Raw genomic sequence first — 23,100 nt, 5'->3', positions numbered from 1 at the left:
GGGAATCCTATGTCATAATTCCTACGTTCTAAACACCCCTAGTTATATGTTTCCTACGTTTTTATATTCCTCTATTTTCCCACAACACCTATACTCTAATCCTGCATTTTATTCCTTTTCTCTGTTTTGCATTCTTTTGTTCCAAACAGGTACTAAACAATGCACAGTGTCGTAAGATTTTGATTAATAACCCCTAAATGATTCTCTTAACTGGTCAGAGGCTTGGGGCTTGGGGCTACGTCGTGCGCTTGCACGCCCTCCCCCTGGGTAACGAAGAAGGCCCGCTAGGCTGGAATCGGCCCATCTAGGAAGTAGCCTCAATGACAGGAAAAAGATGGAGGAAATTGATTGGCCTTAAAGAAAATGTTGCATAGCTTCTTTGTCCTTTTTATCATGAACTTGCTTATTTAGCCTAAAACAAATTTTATTTGGTTTCTTAGCCTTTCTGTTATTTTGATGAGCTAACGGTGTTAAGTTACATACAAAATTACTATTTTAGCCTTGACATCAAAAACTACAGTTGAGCAACCTACATTTGCGTTACATAGGTCTTGCCTACTATTATCAATAATTTTCCCAAAATAAGGTACGATCTTTTTTCAAGCATGGAATCGTTATTTTTATTATATAGTGCAAGTTGGAGTCTTTTTTACTCACTTCAAGAGTTTTGACAGGCAGTTTTGCCCTAGAAGCGTCACGTCAATTGAAATAGATAAATTTGACTTTGTTTGATAGTTTAAATTGGTCAAATAGGATTTATAATATATATATATATGTATATATTGATTTTTTATATTATCCAAAGAAATTAAAACATATGCAATTGGTAAAACCCAAATTCTGTTTAATCTTTATAACATCCATATAATTTCATTTTGGCTGAAAATATGAAACCAAGTTTAGATTTGTCCTAGAATCATGCTCTATCTTTATGGTACCTAGCTTGGAATTATATGAATCTTGCATGATTTTCTTTTAGTGTTTGGACTGAAAATTATATGAAATTATATATGGGTCCTTGCCTCCTTGGTGGTTGCGAAATTCATGTACCACGAGAAAACTTTATGACCGGAGTAGTGGAGATATCACAAGCTTAAGAAAAATCGATTTGAATTCCACTAAGGCCATTGAACTTTTTTCTGATGATGATAAATACTCCCTCCGTCCCTGAAAGGTGCAATTTCTAGAGTTGTCCTAAGTCAAACTTTTACAACTTTGACCAAATTTATAGAAAAAAATACTAAGATTTATAGTACCAGATTAATACTATTAAATTTATTATAGAATATATTTTCGTAAGATACTTATTTTATGTCATAGATATTGACTTTTCTATAAAGTTGGTCAAAGTTAGAAAAGTTTGACTGGCATGGATTCTAGAAGTTGAAGCTTTCGGGGACGGATGTAGTATAAGTCAGCGTAAGTTTACTCTAAGGGTATATTTAGATCCTCTCCTCTAAACTTTAGAGCTAAAACTTTAAACACATAGTCTAAAGTTAACTCTACACTATAGACGAGATTTAGACTTTAAAGATGAGCTAAAGTAATTTAGAGTTTTTAGAGCTCTAAAATTTAGAAAAAAAGGATCAAATAGACCCTAAGTTAATTCTCTGAACAGACCATTAGCATTCTAGTTTTATATACATTAGCAACACAAGAAATATCATAAGACATCCTTGTGTGTGTGTGGTAGAGCCGTTTTAGACTATCTCCAACAATTGTTACCCAAAATACAACACTTATTTGTTCTTTGAGTAGCGCTATAGGTAAAAAGTTACATACCTATTTTTAGTCTTCTCCAACAACAAGACCTAAAAGACAACACTCTCTGCAAAATAGGTCTCAAGGGGAAAGTATACCCAAATTTGGGTTATGCCTCTCCTGATACCCAAAATGGGTCTTCTGTATGGGTACTCTGTTGTAGGCTATAGTTATTATGTTGGAGACCCATTTTGGGTTTGGATTTTCAAATGGATCTCCTATTGGAGACAACCTTAGCTGGTCCGGTGTCGAATGGATTTTCTTGACGGGGTGTAGGAATTTCATCAGATCATGCTCCTACCAGATATAGAAGCCGATAATAATAAGGGGGTGTTTGGTTAAGGGTGTTAAAGTTTAACAGGTACTGTAACATTATGGACTAATTAGGTTCAAAAGATTCATCTCACAAATTACTCTCTAGCTGTGTTTTAAATTTTTCAAATAGGCCTTGTTTAGTTCACTCCGAAATTCAAAAACTTTTCAAGATTCTCCATCACATCAAATCTTGTGGCACATGCATGAAGCACTAAATATAGATTAAAAATAAAAACTAATTGCACTGTAACTTACGAGACGAATCTTTTGAGCCTAGTTAGTCTATAGTTAGACAATAATTATCAAATACAAACGAAAGTGCTACAGTGTCAAAATCCAAAATCTTTTTACAACTAAACAAGGCCATGGTCTATGTTTAGTACTTCATGCACGTGTCTAAACATTCGATGTGACGGGCAGTACCAAACAGACCTTAATAAGGCCTTGTTTAGTTTCCGAAATTTTTTAGTTGGGACACTGTAGCACTTTCGTTTGTTTGTGGTAAATATTATCCAATTATAAACTAATTAGGCTCAAAAGATTTGTCTCGCGATTTACAGGTAATTTGTGTAATTAGTTTTTGTTTTTAACTATATTTAATGCTTCATGTATATGCCGCAAGATTTGATATTAGTTTTTGGGTGACTAAACAAGGCAAAACAGCTTTGTACGATACAAGTATTATAGCAAGTTGTAGGCAGGCTAAATGCTGAGGTGGAAGAGAGAGAAGATGAGAGAGAGTAAAAGCGAGCTGTAAGCTTACAACCGGCTCAGACACAAAATCTAAGAAGGTTTGTGAGACAAACAAGTGGGCCACGTATTAATAGTGATGAGCTAACCATTATATAAGGCCAGTCTCAATGAGAGTTTCATATGAGTTTTATTTGCATTAAATAGGTTGCCACATAGGCTTTTTTGATGACATGACGGTGTATCTAAGAAAAGAGAGAAGAAATGAGTTTCATCTAGATGAAACTCTCTTGACGCGATTACCAACTCTCTATGAGTCTTGGAATTAAGGCCTTGTTTAGTTCCAAAAAAATTTGCAAAATAGGAATAGTAGTACTTTCGTTTGTATTTAACAAATATTGTCTAATTATGGACTAACTAGGCTTAAAAGATTCGTTTCGTCAATTCCGACCAAACTGTACAATTAGTTTTTATTTTTATCTATATTTAATACTCCATGCATACGTCTAAAGATTCGATGTGATGGGGAATCTGAAAAATTTTGCAAAATTTTTGGGAACTAAACAAGGCCTAAATGCTCATGAAACTAGTCTCAATGCATGTTTTATGAGAATGTCATGCACATTAAATATGGTGCCACATAAGTAAAATTGCTAACTTGATAAAGTCATTAAACGAAGGAGTCTCATCAAATGAGAGAGGAGTTTCACTGCATAAAACTCTTAGAGCAAGTATTATAGCAGGCTGTAAGCTAGCTAAATGCTGAGGTGGAGGAGAGAGAAGAGGAGAGAGTAAAAACGGGCTGTAAGCTTGCAGCCGGCTCAGACACAAAACTAAAAAAATGTACGAGACAGACAAGTGGGCCATGTATTAATAGTGATGAACTAACCATTATATAAGTGTAAAAAAATCGGCAACAGCTACCGTATTATAATACTTGCTCTTATGCGTAGGTACATTGAGACTGGCTCGTTCCAAGCCCGTTCGTTTGAGCAGCCGAAACTGTCCACCAGCGTGCACCGCCCAAGCGGCCAAAATCCAGCGTGGCCACGTGGGAATCGACAATTCGCCGCCGTCGCGGTCTGAGAGCCGATAGAACTAGGACCCCAGACGCGCGCGAGTGGTGCTGGGTACGTGGACGGGTGCGACTCGCCCACACGAAACGCCCAGTGCGGCGGCCTACTTCACTGGCCCCATGTGCCACATGCGCCAGCTCCACCCAGATTCTGACAACGCCTTCCCAACCCGCATCGACAGCGCGCACTTGGATTCGGCGACGCCGGAGCGCGGAGGAGGCAAGCGCCGATCCAGAGACGATGGCCGCCGCGGGCTCCTCGCCGTCATCCTCCTCAAGCAAGCGGTGCGTGCCCTGACCTTCCCTTCACCCCCCTCCCTCCATGGCTCGTGCGTGGGTTCCTTGCTCCTCCAACCCCCATCCATGGCTTCTCTGTTCTACAGCTCGGTTGCTGTTTCAGTTGAAACCGTGCTTGTTACTCCAAAAAGAAGGCTGACTGTGCAAGATTTTGATCAAAGTTTCCACGTTTTCGCTGAAAAATGCGATGAATCGAAGGATCCACCCAACCAAAGCACTGGAGCTCTTTCTGGTGGAATGTGATGCAAGGGCTGAGAAACTGTGCTTGTCTTTTAGTTATTAGCCAAGTGCTCTTTTTCTTCTTCTTGGGAGGAAATTGTGTGCCAAGTGTATCCTTAACCATTCCACTGTTCCAGACTTGCAGTATACATCGGCATACAGTCGATCGGGGTATTGTTCATGCGCACCAGCCATGAGGTTTAGGATTTAGTAGAAATCTTTCATGAATCTGAGACTAAATCCAGTTGCAATCTCATATTAGTGTACGGAGCTGCTTCATCCGGCAGCTGTGTTTCCGTCGTTCAAATTTGATCGTGCGTTTTCTTCCCGAAGCCCAGGTTGGAAGGGAAGGTGGCCCTCGTCACCGGTGGCGCCACCGGCATCGGCGAAGCCATCGTTCGCCTCTTCACGGAGCACGGCGCCAAGGTCTGCATCGCGGACATCCAGGACGAGGCCGGGCAGCAGCTGCGCGACGCCCTGGGAGGCGACGCGCAGGGCGTCATGTTCGTCCACTGCGACGTGACGTCGGAGGAGGACGTGAGCCGCGCCGTGGACGCGGCGGCGGAGCGGTTCGGCGCGCTGGACGTGATGGTGAACAACGCGGGCGTGACGGGTGCCAAGGTGACGGACATCCGTGCCGTGGACTTCGCCGAGGTGCGCCGGGTGCTCGACATCAACGTGCACGGCGTGTTCCTGGGGATGAAGCACGCGGCGCGCGTCATGATCCCGCAGAAGCGGGGCTCCATCGTGTCGCTGGCCAGCGTGGCCAGCGCCATCGGCGGGCTGGGCCCGCACGCGTACACGGCGTCCAAGCACGCCGTGGTCGGGCTCACCAAGAGCGTCGCCGCGGAGCTCGGCCGCCACGGGGTGCGCGTCAACTGCGTGTCCCCCTACGCCGTGCCCACGGCGCTGTCCATGCCGCACCTGCCCCAGGGCGCGCGCGCCGACGACGCGCTCACGGACTTCCTGGCCTTCGTCGGCGGCGAGGCCAACCTCAAGGGCGTCGACGCCATGCCCAAGGACGTCGCCCAGGCGGTGCTATACCTGGCCAGCGACGAGGCGAGGTACGTCAGCGCGCTCAACCTCATGGTGGACGGCGGCTTCACAGCCGTCAACCATAACCTCAGGCCATTCGATGATTAGCTCAGCTTGTTTAGCAGCATTATTATCACTCTTGTTCTGCTGCTACTCTTGAGACTTTTTCTTTTTGAACTGTAACAAGTGTCTGTAAGACTAATAAACCGCATGTTACATGATTGGACATTCTAAGCGACAATGCCGAATTCGCGTATGGTATATGGTTGCTGAATGTGCTAACAAATGAGTTTTCAGCAGTGCCTAAACAGGCAGGCAGTGATCAGTGAAACTTTCACCGTGCACCACGCAAAGAAAGATAAAAACTGTCTTTTCCAACACTTGGCAAAAACGTGTCGGTACATCTTAACACATGCATCAACCAACAATTTCACAATGAATGCAAATATTAACATTAACATAGTGTATGGGTATCCCTAAACCCGTGGCCTATATGCCGATTTGCATCCGTACATATACGCTACCCCTGCCCTTTAAATAGAGCAAGTGAGCGTTGCTGTAGTGAGCATGCTATACAATGACCTCTCAAATCAAGAAGAATCTAATCATCAGCTGAAGGTTGATGCGAAACTACAAAAGCATCAATATCAAGTGAGTGATTGCTTGAGTCAGCAGTATCCTTGTTATCTTCAGCAGTGCCAGACCCTGAGATGGTGTCACAAGTTTCCGCATATGTTTCAGTGCAGGAGCTTTCGGCCAATTCAGTTACGCTGTCATTTTGAGCCTGCAAGGCATCTCTTTTCACAATGTTAAGCAGGATACCGTCAGCAATGCTTTCAGGCTGCAGCAAATCTCCTTCAGAAACAGCGATGCTTGTGGGAGTAGAAGCCTGACTGGCTCTGGTGTTGACAGTGTCGTATGCCTCGGTCTCAGAATTTTCTGTGCATCTACCTGGAGTAGTAACACTTGAGCCATTGTTCGGTTGTGGATCATTTGGGAAGGTAGATTCTGACGAAATACCTGCAGTACCACCCTCCACAGTACAGGGCCTACTTAATTCCGTGTCAATCTCAAGGTTATGGATGAAACTGATGAACATGTCAGCAGATGCTGTCCTCATTAGAGGCCCACCACTCCTGGTCCAGGAATTAAGGTCAATGGTTTCTGATTCACTCTCACTTCCGTCATGAGAATTGCGTCGAACATGGTGAGAAAGAGTGGCTGTGCCGACAACAAGAGCAGCACCTTGCTGCGCGGTTGAAGTAGCAACTGCTGAAATCTCTTCCGAGAGAGATTCTGAAGAATTCTCTCGACTGATGCAGCTCCATGATGGTACCCTCCTTGGAGTTTTGAGTCGAACATAGTTAGAATGACCCTGCAAAGCAGCCTCTGTCCTCTCCATGCTTCTTTTTAGCCTCCGTTTGTGGTTTAAAACTGCTATAGATTCATCCAATGCAAGTTCGATGGCACAGTTTGCTCTGATTGCAGAGAGCTTCTCCCATGTACACCTGCGGCCTTGGTTGGCAGCCATTTGGAGCTCCGCATATGTTGGATTCTGAATAATCTTCAAATACTGAAAGTTGGAGAGATGTGAGATAAAATTCTTCAACTCAAAGTGTTTGTATCTCACCTAAATAACCTACTCAGAACTCAGAGTAATACCTGAGCTACTGTTGCCGGCATAACCATGGTGACATCACCCTCCCAGTCCTGAGCAAACAATTTTGCAAGTCCTCCCATTGGAAGACCAATCTCTAGGATTTGGTTACATCGATACTTAACCTCCATCTCAGCAAGACGAGCAAGCTACACAGATCAGATCAAAGTTATGCCTGGTAAAAAAACATATAGCAATTGGACTTTGAAAGAGAGAACTTAACACATTGTTCAGGAAATGTATAAAACCAGCAGCATTAAACAACATGCACGGATATCCACCATTAATTATTTTCATTAAGTCCTATCATAGCACTGAATAGACTCTTCAATCCCACCAGATACTGCCTATATGCAGGAGATGATAACCATGAATAGTCTAGCAGCATGTTTGGAATTGTTGAAGGCGAACTAGTATTTTATTGAAGAAAAATAAAATAACTAGCTGCAACGCGAACTATAGGCCTGCATTCTAATAACAATAAACCAAATCATAAGCTATGAGAATGAGACTAACATAATTAAAGGCCCCTAGCCCCTACTCAATATGGTCACAAACATACCTTTCCAGCAAAGCGCCCTCCATAGACTCTAACAAGCTCTTTCATTCGGAGGAGGGGAGAAATGTGAGGATTAGTTTGGCTCACAATGAAATGGTTTACATTAAACAACTCCTTGAGTCTCATCATGGGCAAATCCATTTCCAGGCTCCCATCTCTCCACCGGCGCTTTGATGCTCCAGGACCTTGTTCAGGATCTGTGGCAAAGGGTGCATGGAAGGGAACTATGTTGCCGAATCTATCCTTCGCCATCAGTTCCTGAGCTTCAAAGAGCCCAGGAAATGCACAAGAGGCAGTTACAGCACTCCAAATAACAACGTGCGGCGACGTCAGATAGTTGAGGCAGCGGGGTGGCTCATTTTTTCTAGGAGAGCAAACGGTGATCCCAAGGACACGGCCAGTCATGTCATAAGCCTCTTGAAATGTTAAGTTACTTGTGAGATCCCTCAGAAGCCTTTGCATCTGGCTAATGTCATGCAGTGCACCATGAGTGGTGACTCGCCTCATCACTGCAAAAATTCCACCCATCCTATCAAAGAACTGCAAGGTCTGTAATGAGTCTGTGAAGAAGCTCTCAATCTCAGGCCATGTCCGGGTAGCAACAATCGAACATATAATGGAACCAACGCTTGATCCTGCTATAATCCGAGGCAGAAGCTTATGCTCAACCAATGTTTTCACTACACCTACATGGAAAGACCCCAGTGAAGCACCCCCACTTAAGAGTAGGGCTGTCCTCCCAAAGGCATGCCTGGTCTCCTGAACAAAGGCAAGCTTCTCTCCCAATAGCAACTCATCAGTGTCAGATTCGCACACCATTCTTAGTTGAATAGAAACCTCTTCAATGTATTCCTTTATAAGCTTAGGAACCTGCGTTGCGACAAATCACTGTGTTACTGGCATGACGGTGATGCTGAATTCAGAGTTTCAGCAATCTTTGGTAATACTGAACTTCTTGTTATAAGAGGTGATTTTAAAATTTTCAAGACCATCACAATTTACAAAACATCAACAAACAGATATGTTACTACGAATCAGCAGAGTGAATGAATTAGTAGAAGCTACTGTTACTTGTCGATTACCTCTAGCCTGCCCTTGTGAAGTTCAGGATTGCACATGTTCCCCAAGTTCCTAACAAGATCGCCGCGCATACAGAACACCACGTCCCGCAGCGACCCGTCCTCCCTCCGCCTCCGGAGGTCCTCAAGCCTGTTCCTGATCAGCTCCTCGTCATAGAAATCCGCCTCATGGACCTGATCAGACATCTTGTCGAGCACATTGGCGGCGCGGGCCCAGACCTCGTACGTCCCGGCATGCAGCATGGCCTTCTCGTACTGCCTGCGCCGGCGCGCGAGCGCCGCCCGCGACCGCGCGCCGGAGAGCTTCCTCAGGGAGAGGGCGAAGAGGACGACCATGAGGAGGACGCCGTGGGTGTTCCTGAGGTGAAGCCAGGACGCCGCCACCGGCAGCACCGCGCTGCGCACGCGCGAGATGGCGGCGTACGCGCGCGCCCGCAGGCGCCACAGCGAGCTGAAGAGAAGCACGCGGAGCGCCACCCCGCGGCCCAGCAGCGTCGACGGGCCGATCCTGAAGGAGCCGACGCTCGCTTCCCCGGACTCGTCCATTGGAAGACGGAGCTAGCAATGTTTGTGAGCTTGGTCAGTAGTGGAAACCCAAAACCCAAATTGGTTTTCAGCACCGATACCAACAGAGCAAACACCAAACAGTAAGAAATCCCCAATTCGCACCAGTGGGGGCAAAAATTGGTGGAACCCAATCAAGTGATCGTCGCCGAAGCACTGCTGCTACTCAAATCTGAACTAAAAGAATCGGAATTGAGCAGCGCAGGGTGCGGTGCCGGATCAAGAAATCGCGAGCTAAACTAAACCAAGTCAGCTGCGCGGCTCCGATGTCTGCCTCGACTCGGGACGCAACGCATCAAGAAGATGCAACGCGTGGGGGAGAGAGAAATAAAGCCCCCGAAATTGTGAAAGGGGAAAAAAAGGAAAGAGGTAGTAAATAAGCACAAGCTTCGGACAATCTTGGCCGGATGAACCGATCAGAGACCGTGTAGTATATATATAATATTTAAAAAGGGAAAAAATCCTTTGCGTGGAAGCGAAAGTGGGATGGGCAGGCGTGGAGTGGAGCAGGCGTGGACGCAATGATAAAACTAAAAATAATGGCGAGGCGAGGATACGGCGGCGTCAGATTGGGCGGGCAATAATGGTGGCGCGAGACGAGTGCGAGAAGCGGGATCGCTTGGCTGGTTCTGTCTCCTCGCCTATTCCAGTTCCAGAGGAGGAAGATGGAGGACCGAGAGGATGAAGAAGAATCATGAAACCAGAGGGGGGATTTTTGTTGTTGCTTGCTTCCTGGCTCTTGTGAAAACAAGTCCTCGGAAAGAGGGTGAGAGGTGGGAGCCGTTTGTGTGTACGGACCCTCATCCAGTCAAGTATAGTACAAAAAAAACTGTATTTTCTACGGGGTTTAAAAAAAACTATATTTTCTACAGAGTACTGTACATAATAGTATAATTTTTTCGCCTTTGCTTGTGACAAGAAAACTGTTTGGATCTAAGGATTTCATCTCACAGTTTTCAACGTATCCGGTTTTTAAAAATAATGTACAAGAGTTTTATTATTCTTATAAAAATTTATCAAGACTTTTGTCATCTCTCTTTTTATTAAGGCCTTATTTAGATCCAGAAATTTTTTGAATCTATAACTCTTATAAAGCAAAACCCCACTACTCTAATTCTCTAGCATCTTCTTAAGCCACGTCATCATCATGCCCCACAAAAAGGCCACGGCCGCACAAAAACTGCAATCTCCCACTAAGCCTCATTTCATTCATTGCTAATTCAAGTTCCATCCATTCATCTGTGCGTCAGCCTCCACTTGTGATCCTTGCATAGTGGAGATAACAGTTTTCAGAAATATGAATGCACCTCTTTCACTTCCATGGCACATGTCAGCCTCCCTCTACCATGATCTCATTGCTTCCCTTTCTACCATTAATCATCATTATTCATACTTCTCTTGCATCCCCTATGTGTGTAGTATTTAGAGGGCTCTATAGGATTGAGGCAATATCGACGAAATAGTAGCCTCCATGCTACAGATTGGAAGCACTCGGTGGCAAACTATCAGATCACATCCACCCCTGCTGGCCGCATGAAGCTCTGTCTTCTGCAACAGTAGCGAGCCACCACCCTTGCCGGATCAACACAAATCCATCTCCTCCGGTAGCGGCGAGCGGTGTGAGCGCTCAGCTATCCACATAGCTCCATCTCCTGCTGGCAGTCAGGCAGTGTGCTGAGATAGGGTATGAAGCAAACCCTGCAGCCTCACACGGTGCACAGCCGTTGTCTGCTACATGTCCACCTCAGCTGCATCAACACATCAAGCGGTGGCCAGGACCAATATCTTTCATGTGTACAGAAGCAGAAGGAGAGGATGCACTGAGGAGAGAGAGCCGCTAGACAATGAATATAAGCTCACGGAGTTACGGTTGCCTACTGCCTCATACTACTCTTCTATATATTGTTTTTTATTTTTAAATGATTTGATGTTTAGGGGTAAGATCATAATTATTTCTCCAATCAGATTTACACGTGCTGTTGTTTCCTATTTTTTTTTTATATATGATCACTCACACCCCATTCATATGAAATTCATGTGTGTTTCCAACTTTGTGTTTTCTACATGCATCCCTATCATATTCTTTGTATTTTTTCTCCATCTCTACATTCAAAAGATTCTTAGCTGCAAACTCCTCCCTTTCCATATAAAGTTCTATCTATAGCATCTTCGTTATTCCCGCAGCAACGCGCGGGGAATTCACCTAGTTTCACTATTGTAATACTTTCGTTGTATTTGATAATTAGTATCTAATCATAGATTAACTAGACTCAAAAGATTCATCTTGTGATTTATAAACAAACTGTGTAATTAGTTATTTATATTTATATTTAATACTCTATATGGCGTAAGATTTCATGTAACCGGAAATTTTGAAAAAAATAGATTTTAGAGTGAACTAAATAAGACCTGATATAGAGCATAATTAATATCTATGAAATTTTGATTAAACTCTATTGAGATTGGACTTAGAACAGGACAAATGAACAATGCGAGTTGCGAGGCATCTTTTCCTCGATGGAGCACGCGAGGCACTGAGGCACAGACACTGCTTCACCATCATCCACGACAGAAGCTTTGTATGCTGCTATCGCGTGGTGCAATTAACGTGGTGTCAAAATAGCGTTCATGTTTAGGCCTGTTTGGTACAGCTCACAACAGCTTCATAGCTGTTGTGAGCTTATTTTCAAAACAGTTTCATCGGTGAAGCTGTTTTTCTTCTCCTCTCAGCTAGAAAAAAGTAGCTTATTGCAGCTTCTCCCTCATTTCTCTCTCAACTATGCATGAAGTAGTTGGTGAAGCTATTTTGCCAAACACTTTTTCGAAAACAGCTCAGCTTCATCTAGAAAGTCACTCATAAAGCTATTTTCTAAAAAAACAGCTTTGCTAGTGAAGTTGAGCTGTGCCAAACAAAACCTTATTGTTTAGCTAACACGTGACTTCATGAAGTCATTTTCAGCTAGGTGTGAGGAAGGTTGTCGGTCCACGTGCGCAGAATCTTGGAATGTCTTAGGCGTCCCTAACGGTAGTCTAGAAAAAAAAATTATTGACTATGAGAACGTTTTTAATAATATATTACAAATAGCCAGCTAAATGAGATATAAAAATAATTTAAAAGTAACACTTTTATTGATTATAAAAAAAGAGAGATCGAATAGCTAGCGACTTATAAATAACTAATCTAACATGATCTTTTAGAAATATCTCTCTTACATAATTTTTCACTATAGTGTTTGTTTTTTCTTATGTATATTGACATTGATAGCCAATAATTTCTTTTTAAATTTAGTTATTTAGAAATTATTGGAGATGCTCTTATAATTTGAGATGAAACGAGTATTGTTTAAATAGAGCATGAGTGCATGACCATTATTTCTCATGTGACCAGTTAAGAAGAGGATATCCTGTCATTAGCGCTCACGGTTCGCCTGGACCGGAACCAGCCAGATTTAACGCTCCTATATGTCTGTTAAGTGTCCACTGCCCTGTTATACCTTCTAAATTCTAAAAATTTATAAGATTTGTCTTTATATCAAATCTTGTGGCACATACATAGAATATTAAATATAGATAAAAAAATAATTAATTATATAATTTATCTGTAAATTACGAGATTAATCTTTTGAATCTAGCTAATCAATAATTAGATATATAAATGAAAATACTACACTATAAAAATTTTTGAATCTACACACGCCCTTTCTGCATGTACTCGAATCAATCCAAACAGGCCTTGGATACCCTTTCGATCAAACCGCTGCGCCACACGGACGGCCAAGATGCGTGCGACGCGATTTCCGTTACGAAACCAGGATAAGAGATGATAGCGCCACGCCCACACACACGGGCGCTGCTGACGCACGAGAGCGGCCACCACCATGGCGACGGCCACCGCGCTCTCCACCTCACTCCCGCACCTCCCGCCCCGCCGTGCCGCCTCATTTCCCTCCGCCGCCGCCGTTTCCCTCCCCGTCTCCTCCCGCGCCGCCCGGCTGCGGGAATCCCGCCTCGCGGCCGCGGCACCCGCGGCCTCCGAGGTCCTCGAGTCCACCAACGGCGCCATCCCCACCGCGGCCAAGGGCGGCGCGGGGCGTGGGTACGGGAGGGAGTACTTCCCCCTGGCTGCCGTCGTCGGGCAGGTGAGGAACTCGGGCGTTGCTGTCTCCACTGCGTGCTCTCTCTGGGTGTTGCTGGATTGCTGATTGCGTGGTCGGATTAGCGGTAGTCGGTAGTGGACTAGCGGCACTGTTTCCTGATTTCGGTAGAGGTATTTCGTGGAGCGAATCAAGTGTTCCTGGTGTTCCCCATAATAAGCTGGGCTGCATTCGGGTCTGGTATTGACTGGCCTTGTTTTGGTTTAACTTGTGGTTGTAAGCTGTAGCAAAGGTTTAGATCAAATTTCGCCAGGCAAACACATGCACGGCATTTAAATCGTGCGTATGTATATGTGCTTACATTAAGCACATATCACGATTTAGTCTATAGCTATGCTCTGAGGATAGAAAATTAAAATTAATTCCAAGGCAGTACAGTTTTCTGCCCATGGTTTTCTTATCGTACAAAATTTTCAGACTACTGTGTCTTGTTGTAACCCTTGGGTCCACATGGCAGGATGCTATCAAAACCGCTCTGCTGCTTGGGGCGATTGATCGTGAGATTGGAGGCATTGCCATCTCAGGGAAGCGTGGGACGGCAAAGACGGTGATGGCTCGTGGCTTGCATGCTATGCTTCCACCTATTGAAGTGGTTGTTGGCTCCATTGCAAATGCTGATCCTAGCTCCCCAGACGAGTAATACCCTTTATAATACGTTAGATAATACTGCAAGGGTTCCTTCTTGTACCATTCAAATTATTTGTTTTTGGTTCCAATTCTTACTCTTGTATTTTGAGTCGAATCACAAAAATCTTAGGCTCATTTATTTTTGTCCCTGGGATGTGTCAGCTCATTTCATTGAGTTCTCATTATGGCAGATGGGAGGATGGTTTAGCTGATCAAATACAGTATGACTCTGATGGTAATGTCAAAACTGAGATTGTGAAAACACCTTTTGTGCAGGTATATCACACTGATTAATTGTTATGCATTTCTCCATAATGTCGTTAGCTTATCAATGCCGCTGGTTCCTCATGACAGATTCCACTTGGTGTGACAGAGGATAGGCTCATTGGATCAGTTGATGTTGAAGCATCTGTGAGATCAGGGACTACTGTATTTCAACCTGGTCTTCTTGCTGAAGCACATAGAGGTGTTCTTTATGTTGATGAGATAAATCTATTGGATGATGGCATAAGCAATCTACTTTTGAATGTCTTGACGGAGGGAGTTAACATTGTGGAAAGAGAGGGCATTAGCTTTCGCCATCCCTGCAAACCACTTCTAATTGCTACTTACAACCCAGAGGAAGGATCTGTGCGTGAACACTTGCTTGATCGTATTGCAATTAATTTAAGGTACTTTAGACTGCGAAAGATCAGTTGCAAGTTTTTGTTTTTCTATTTATTTATCATGAACTACTGCAATCTAATACAAGAAATCTTTACAGCATTCTTGAACTACAACATCCAATACTTTTCTCATTACCATACTATTTGCTGGTGCAGTGCTGACCTTCCAATGAGTTTTGATGACCGTGTTGCAGCAGTGGATATTGCAACACGGTTTCAGGAGTCTAGCAAAGAAGTTTTCAAAATGGTGGAAGAAGAAACTGAAACTGCAAAAACTCAGGTACTAGTAGCGTGAAGATAGTTAGGTAGACTTGTGACTGTAATATATACCTCCTTTATTGAATCAGCACATAGGTTATTTTTGTCTCTTGTTCATGTTTTTTTTACACTCCTACAATTCTCTTCATGAAACTGGATATTCAGCAAACTATTTCTGGCAATTATTTGGTGCTTATTAGAATGGCATCTACCGAACAAAAATGATTGCAACAGAGAATCAAATGGCCACATGAAAGCATTAAAGTATATTACACATAATGCATGACAGGAATTTAAATTGTGGAGACCTGAAATGTTTGTTGGTGTCCTACTTACCTCATAAAATGTTATATAATCATGATGTTGCAATAAAGAGAAAGGGATTGGATGAAAAGAATGTGGCACCCATGACAGCTATTATGAATGGCTGCGTGTAGTTTTTCCTCTTAACCGCATTCATTGACTAGACAACACATAGGTTTCCTGTAACAGGATGTACTTAAATATAATTCACTAGTTTGTTCCATCTGGATTTGAATTTGTTTTGCATGCAAGCTTGCAGGCACCTTAGAATTTTAGTTCTGTTAGCTATTCCGCTATGCCTGACTGGGACCACCAATGAAAGTATTGCGATATGTTAATGCTGACTGGTGACCATTATTAACTGGAAACAATATGCTGCATAAGATAAGACTATAATAGTGTTGACAATTTTTCACTCTCTAGTTTTTATTGCTGTTAAAAGATATTTTATAGTTGATCGTGACATTAGACTAGTTGAAAGTCATGATTGTAGGTTTAATTTGAAAATTTTGTTATATACTGTTCATCTCACAAGGGGAAAACATGGTCACACAGATAATTTTGGCAAGAGAGTATCTGAAGGATGTTAACATTAGCACAGAGCAGCTCAAATATCTTGTCATGGAAGCTATACGAGGTGGCTGTCAGGTTAGTTACCTTGTTGGGACTTGATGCTTCATACCAGAATCATTTGACTTTAAGCACTTTGTAGGACTTGGATGCATTCTTCTAATAATATCATGAATTACGACGTGTAAAGTTGCTCCCTATTTCTGTTGTTTACCTGTAGTTGCAGCCTAGATCTGTTATTACCTTGTGCAGTCAACGATGTACTTGTCGTAATCCGTGATGTCTTCCCAGTGGTGTTTATTGCCAAATACATAGCCTTGCATTGTTGTCTATACACTAAACTTGTTTGGTGTCGTCATGTTATTTGTGCAAATCATATTTCTTTTTTAATTTACATCAATCATGCTTGTTTGGAATATGCCAATTTAGTAAGGTTAATGCTAAATCGAGAAATTAATGTGTTCATAAACTTATAATCATAATTCAAAGCATATGTTTCTAACACTTAACTGCAGGGGCATCGTGCTGAGTTGTATGCTGCTCGAGTTGCAAAATGCCTTGCTGCTATGGAAGGACGTGAAAAAGTATTTGTGGATGACCTCAAGAAAGCTGTTAAGTCTACTTATGCCTATGAATTCTTCATTTTGTAATACAGTAATATACATCTAGGAATTGAAGCAATGAATATTTGTTTCATTCATAGCCTTACCTATTTTTGGCAAGTTGTTCATATCTTTAATTGACTATACCAAATGAGTGAAAAACAAGTTAGCAAGTAGCAATATGTATTGCACAACATTAGTGTAAACAACTTGGAAGTGTTTTATCAACAAGTTTGATATTTGACGCACTTGGCTCCTTCTTGCAGGTAGAGCTAGTCATTCTACCTCGCTCGATCCTATCTGATAACCCACAGGATCAGCAGCAAGAGCAACCACCCCCACCCCCGCCGCCACCACCTCCAGAAAATCAAGATTCCTCAGAAGACCAAGACGAGGAAGACGATGACCAAGAGGTTGGTTTATTGTATTGAAAAGAGAGAGTTCCCTATTTGACACTGGAATAACGAGGGCTTCCTTCTATGGCACTGGAATTTTAGTCTCCCTTATTTGACACTGAGTTATCTTCCATGGCTTATAATGACACTCCTGGTAGCTTTTCCATCCAAAGGACGTTAAGTGCTATGTTAAAAGACAGAGTTGCCCCTGCTACCACATATCTTGCTTAACCACACCATGTGCGGGATGAAGTATAGCCTGTGTCCACACAAGGGTGAGCCGGGACATGAGGTGCCGCCCTAGGACAATGAGGGCTTGGTCATGTGTGCTGTTAATGATCAAGAAATTAAGAAGCAAGACAGGAAGAGAAGGAAGCTAGCAATTTCATGCATGCGTGTATACCCACATATGTGCATGGCGAGTTAAGAGTGGCGGGTCTAGAAAAAATATGCTAGGAGGGGCTCCTCCTTATTTTTTACATTTAGACCCTCCTTCTAAGCTTTGATGACTACAAATTTGTAAGAGAAGCTTAGGAAGGGCTCCATACTTCCGGCGGCGGTAACGGGGCCTCAAGCCCCGGCCGACTCGGTGCTAGATCCACCCCTGCGAGGAACATATACCTTGGATCTGTAGGACATACATAAGAGCATATCCAGCAATGGATAGAAAAAGGAGCCCAAAAATATGGTTTGGTGGGAACCCAAAGTATTGGGTGGGAAAAAAGGTCCTTCCAAGACTGCCCTATTTTTGGTGCCCAAAACTAGTGGGACCTCTTGGACCCGAGCAAAATTGCACGAGGAGGGGAGTGTCGGGCGATCTACAGTGCCGTGCCCAAGTTGCCAAATCGCTTGCAGCCACCACCAGCTGGCATCAAGCCACCTATGGCTGGCTGCCGGTGGTTAGGAGTGGCCATGGGTGACTGGGGGCAGGCCGGTGATGGTTGCATGCCATCTGGGCTTGGAAGAGAGGAGAAAAGGCACAAAGGCCAGGATAGGGCGAGTGGCATCCGAGCGGTAAAATGAGGTGATTCGTGGGCGGAATAGAGTGATCGGGAATAGCCACGCCATTTAGGGCACTGATGAATGACATTTTTCATGTACCAAGCCCCAAAAGAAGTATTGGGCTCCTTTTTTGTCGACTCTTGGAGATGCTCTAAGCAAAGACATTATATGCATGGAACTTTGTCTATAAATTATAGGGTGTATGCATGCACATGTACCCTGGCAAGATGACATCTCTCAATCTGGATGTCTTTGACTATACACATGTATAAAGTACAGCTGTGGGTCTACAACACGTATTATAGCCACATCTTGGTGAACACAGATATTAGAGTGTTTGTACTGGAGCGATGCATTTAACAGCTGGATAAGCTCACTGTTGCAAGATATGCAGGAGCAGAAGATAAACACAGGGGCAATTTTGTCTTTTCATGTAGCATTTAATGGCCTTCAAATGGAAAAAGCTAACAGTAGTGTCATATAGGGCATGAAAGATAAACTTAGTGTCACATAATGGATGCTAAAATTTCCAGGACCATGGGAGGAAGCCCTCATTATTCCAGTATCAAATAGAGAACTGTCCCCAAAAAAATCAAACCGGCTGTCTTTTTCATTTTTTTTTCTCATAGCTCATAGCTGTTTTGTTGGACAGGATGATGATGAAGAAAATGAACAACAAGACCAGCAGATACCTGAGGAGTTCATCTTTGATGCTGAAGGTGGTTTAGTAGATGATAAACTCCTTTTCTTTGCTCAGCAAGCACAAAGACGACGTGGAAAAGCTGGGCGAGCAAAGAATGTCATCTTCTCAGAAGATAGGGGCCGTTACATAAAGCCTATGCTTCCAAAGGTACAGTGTTAATGTGTTTTTGTTTTCTGAAACACACAAAGTGTTAGAAGAGTCAAGGACCTACTGGGCCTTAGCCCATTAGGGTTAATTAGTCGCTTTCTTAGGGGTCAAGTAAGTCTTGCTTGTAAGTCAAGTAAGCCTCTCTATATAAAGAGAGGAGATGTATCAATCTAAAATAAAGCAAGAGATTAGAAGGAAATCCCTTCTCTCTTGTCAGCCGCGGGCAGCGCCCCGCGGCTAGCGTTCCTAGCGCCCAAAACCCTAGCCTCCTCTCTCGCTCTCACAGCAGCCTTCCTGTGAACAGTACCCGCGGCACTGTAGCGCGGGTACTGTTCACGCCATCAGCCGCCGCTCCTTCGATCCCAATCCATCTCCCTCGATCCCCGGCAGCCACATAACATCTGGTATCAGAGATCATGGCTTCTTCCGGGACCACAGCCCCTGGCATTCCGCCCTCCACAAGCGCCCCGCCCGGCGCCGGCGCGGTTGTGACGACCTCCGCCGGTGCCCTGATCACTGCCACCACGCCGCCGCCGGCTGCGTCCTCCACACCGCCAGCCCCAATGCTGGTCATCCCTTCCGATGCGCTTATGGCCTTCACCAGCGCCATCCAGGGCCTCCAGAACCAGATGGCCCTCATGAGCTTCCAGATGGGCGATCTGGCCACGCGTGTGTCGGCCCTGGACGGTCGGGATCTGCCTACAGCCGCGCAGTTCCCACAGCTGCTGATGTCAAGCGCGGGTTATCTTCCCTCGCTGCAGGCACCGTCCTTACCGCTGGGCGTGCATCCATCTGCCCCGGTTCCCATCCAGCAGCCATGGATGCTGGTGCACACGATGGCAAGCACCCCGGCGGCCACGGCAACGGTTGCTCCAGCACCCTCCACCAGCGCTGTTATCCTCCCTATCAACCATCCAGCATCCATTCACCGATGGGATCTTCTATAGGGGTGCCAGCTTCCAGCAGGTCCGAGATGAGGGCGACATGCTGCAGCAGACCGAGCAGCCGATGGCGACGGAGCTGACAGGGAAGATGCTTCGCTGCCAGGTGTCGGCGACAGTGCAGCTGCAAGCTGCTGTGCGTGGCCTCCTTGCACGTCGGCGGGTGCAGAAGATGCGCGATCTGCCGCTGATTCAGCCCTGCACCTATTTGCAGCTCCACCATGTGGAGGACTGCGATCTCATCCGCTGCGTCGGGGATTTTCAGAATGTGGTTCCGCCCACGGGCAGCGTGCATGTTGTTTTTCCCGCGAGTGGTGGACTCAAAGTCTTCGGCGTCGGCAGTTGGAAGCCCTATGCTCTTCTATGTGCGGTGCAGACCAGCAGCCGTCCAGCAAGGAGAAGGCATGGTGTCATCGGTGGGAGCGCACTGCCTAGCGCCGCCAGATTCCGCCACCGACCACCGCGAGGGCGCCTTCGCTGGTCCCTGTTGCGACCACTTCCTGGAGGCCACACACAAGCACGTATTTCATCCAGATGGTCTCCATGGGATCCAGGTGGATGGTGTCCGCCTTATGTGCAAGGGTTAAAATTATTTCTAGTTGAGAATAATAAAACAAGCCGAGATGTAAAAGGCTTGTTTTTAGGTGTTATGTTTGTGTCTTGCAGAGTCATTCTTAGTGTCGTCGTTAAGTTGCAGCTCGAGGACGAGCTGCATGTCCAGGTGGGGTGTAGTGTTAGAAGAGTCAAGGACCTACTGGGCCTTAGCCCATTAGGGTTAATTAGTCGCTTTCTTAGGGGTCAAGTAAGTCTTGCTTGTAAGTCAAGTAAGCCTCTCTATATAAAGAGAGGAGATGTATCAATCTAAAATAAAGCAAGAGATTAGAAGGAAATCCCTTCTCTCTTGTCAGCCGCGGGCAGCGCCCCGCGGCTAGCGTTCCTAGCGCCCAAAACCCTAGCCTCCTCTCTCGCTCTCACAGCAGCCTTCCTGTGAACAGTACCCGCGGCACTGTAGCGCGGGTACTGTTCACGCCATCAGCCGCCGCTCCTTCGATCCCAATCCATCTCCCTCGATCCCCAGCAGCCACATAACACAAAGAGTTGCGTATTATTATATTAAGAAGAAAAGGGAGTCAAAGAGACTCATACAAGCTCTAAAGGGGCAGGTTAGTACGTTTTTGTTATTTAGTCCTACTGCATTCTTCACATGTATACCTAATTGACCTTTTAATCGGTACCCTTTCACAAAATGCACCCCCAGTCTAAACAATTATTTGTGTTGTAGGGTCCAGTAAGGAGGTTAGCTGTTGATGCCACGCTTAGAGCAGCTGCACCATACCAAAAACTGCGCAGAGAGAAAGAACGTGACAAGGCAAGAAAGGTTTTTGTTGAAAAGACTGACATGAGAGCCAAAAGAATGGCTCGAAAAGCAGGTGCTCTAGTATGTCTCTTATTCTCCGCATGATCGCTTGTGTAGTTTATGTTGCTTGCGTGTTTTGTGAATTGTGATAAATACAATGCATTTTACTATCTGTCTGCTTGTGTGTGCTCTGGTTATGGCACAGACACGTCTGTCCAGTGTTAGCCTATTCATGGAACTTAACAGCTCCCCTGGTTGGAATTACTTGATAGGTCATATTTGTTGTGGACGCTAGTGGTAGCATGGCTCTGAATCGTATGCAGAACGCGAAAGGTGCGGCATTGAAGTTGCTTGCAGAAAGCTACACCAGCAGAGATCAGGTAAATGTTTACTTCATGTTGCATTGCATATCCTGCCATGCTGAAGGTCATTTTGGATTGTGCTTCTCATTGGGATATACATCATTTTTTTTGGTGTGGTCATGTGGATAGTTTGTATACCATCAATGCTTATTGATCTGCCTTCGCTTTGTGTCTTGGCATCTCTCTCAGGTTTCAATTATTCCTTTTCGTGGAGATTATGCTGAGGTTTTACTTCCACCATCAAGATCTATAGCAATGGCCCGGAAACGTCTTGAGAAGCTACCATGTGGTGGTGGTTCTCCTTTAGCTCATGGCCTCAGTACAGTAAGAACTAAGCATTGCTTTCAGTTGTGCAATAAGCTATGTATGATCTGATAACATAGAGGTTTCTTCTTCAAGGCTGTCAGAGTGGGTTTGAATGCTGAAAAGAGTGGCGATGTCGGGCGTATCATGATTGTTGCAATCACCGATGGAAGAGCTAATGTATCACTGAAGAGATCCACTGATCCAGAAGCTGCTGCTGCTTCAGATGCACCAAGACCTTCGTCTCAAGAACTAAAGGTACTACTCTGTCCGCTGACATCTACAAAGTAGTATGATGGGAAGTATCTAGTCTTGTTCCAATAATGATGGAACAGTGTAACCACCCTTGCAAACTTCTCCACTGTGGTGCGAAATCAATTCCAAATAGCTTCATTTTAGAAGTCGTTTATCTTAACTATTTGCTGGCTAATGTGATTTAATCGTTTTTTTTCCAAGGATGAGATACTTGAGGTGGCTGGCAAAATATACAAGGCAGGAATGTCCCTTCTTGTCATCGACACTGAGAACAAGTTTGTATCCACGGGATTTGCCAAGGAAATTGCAAGGGTTGCCCAAGGTACGCCTGTAATGACAGATCCATCTAATGCCTTTGACACTTCTTTTTTTTTTTTTGAAATATCGCAATCCAGTTTTTCCCTGTTGAACTGTCCTGAATGCTTTTTTTTTCGGTGTTGCTCTGCACAGGGAAATATTATTATCTGCCCAATGCTTCAGATGCTGTGATTTCTGCTGCCACCAAGACCGCTCTGACTGACTTGAAGAGCTCGTGATTTTGGAGCAGCGGCACCCGTTTTCTCTACCTTCTGATATGGATGGTGAACCTACATTCATGCAGTAATTTGCGTGTGTTCATCAATGCTTGTGTAGAGGTGAGCGTTTTGGCTCGTTTGACCAATTTTGGTGTAGGTCTCCACCACGAGAGAGGAAAAAAGAAATCCGAGCATGGCATATTGGCATCGTGTAAAGTGTAAAGGTCCAATGGCTTCCAGTCTCTAATGTTTGGCGATGTAAATCCGCTGGCCGCGGCCCGCGGCAGCTGTGTACTCTGTATATCTTGAGTGTCAATAATGCCATGCTTAGCACTTAGCAGTTAAGAATATCATCTGTCATACATGGATTATAGTGCTATATAGTGTGGTTAAAAATGGCGGACCCAAATACTAAGCTAGCCAGCTAGGGGTATCGTGTGGCTTCAATATAAAAGGAGGCAGTCGCGGTGCGTGCAGAGAAAACTGAAAGTTTTTTTTGAACAACTGAAAAGTGTTTTCTAGTATAGTACTTGTACTACAAAGACGAAAACGTTTAGAGCTCCCTGCCACCAAAAAAAAAAGAAAAAGAAAAGAAAACGTGTAGAGCTTGTCTGGGTAAAAAAAACGTATTCATCTGCAATGTATGTGGATTAGACTGGAAAATAAACTATTTTTTCTTTCAATCCCTCG

The 23,100-nt window shown here is 44.4% G+C and overlaps 3 protein-coding genes across 6 annotated transcripts; 2 read left to right on the top strand and 1 right to left on the bottom strand.

The window, feature by feature from the left end:
- On the top strand, window positions 3,929–5,653 carry LOC8057083 (zerumbone synthase). The gene is made up of 2 exons (XM_002466181.2): window positions 3,929–4,126; window positions 4,696–5,653. Exons 1-2 carry the CDS (start codon window positions 4,083–4,085, stop codon window positions 5,498–5,500), a joined length of 849 nt encoding a protein of 282 aa, XP_002466226.1. The 5' UTR covers window positions 3,929–4,082; the 3' UTR covers window positions 5,501–5,653.
- LOC8057399 (triacylglycerol lipase SDP1) lies at window positions 5,746–10,018 on the bottom strand. Of its 2 annotated transcripts, XM_021445647.1 has the most exons (5): window positions 9,357–10,018; window positions 8,691–9,245; window positions 7,612–8,478; window positions 7,055–7,198; window positions 5,746–6,965 (listed from the first exon to the last, which is right to left on the bottom strand). In XM_021445647.1, exons 2-5 carry the CDS (start codon window positions 9,231–9,233, stop codon window positions 5,994–5,996), a joined length of 2,526 nt encoding a protein of 841 aa, XP_021301322.1. In that variant the 5' UTR covers window positions 9,234–9,245; window positions 9,357–10,018; the 3' UTR covers window positions 5,746–5,993. The 2 variants fall into 2 exon arrangements, with proteins under 2 accessions (XP_021301322.1, XP_002463665.1); XM_002463620.2 differs by having other exon boundaries at window positions 8,691–10,018.
- LOC8057398 (magnesium-chelatase subunit ChlD, chloroplastic) lies at window positions 13,096–22,819 on the top strand. Of its 3 annotated transcripts, XM_021450712.1 has the most exons (16): window positions 13,130–13,390; window positions 13,863–14,041; window positions 14,224–14,308; window positions 14,387–14,703; window positions 14,854–14,977; window positions 15,814–15,906; window positions 16,344–16,439; window positions 16,697–16,843; window positions 18,480–18,677; window positions 20,901–21,056; window positions 21,248–21,355; window positions 21,527–21,661; window positions 21,737–21,898; window positions 22,097–22,217; window positions 22,346–22,476; window positions 22,568–22,819. In XM_021450712.1, exons 1-15 carry the CDS (start codon window positions 13,130–13,132, stop codon window positions 22,429–22,431), a joined length of 2,268 nt encoding a protein of 755 aa, XP_021306387.1. In that variant the 3' UTR covers window positions 22,432–22,476; window positions 22,568–22,819. The 3 variants fall into 3 exon arrangements, with proteins under 3 accessions (XP_002466225.1, XP_021306388.1, XP_021306387.1); XM_002466180.2 differs by having other exon boundaries at window positions 13,096–13,390; window positions 22,346–22,806; XM_021450713.1 differs by lacking the exon at window positions 20,901–21,056 and having other exon boundaries at window positions 13,096–13,390; window positions 22,346–22,819.

This window comes from Sorghum bicolor, chromosome 1, assembly GCF_000003195.3.
Source record: "Sorghum bicolor cultivar BTx623 chromosome 1, Sorghum_bicolor_NCBIv3, whole genome shotgun sequence".
NCBI lineage: Eukaryota > Viridiplantae > Streptophyta > Magnoliopsida > Poales > Poaceae > Sorghum > Sorghum bicolor.
The sequence above is the reverse complement of the archived record's forward strand: the minus strand, read 5'-3'. Positions and strand labels throughout refer to the sequence as shown.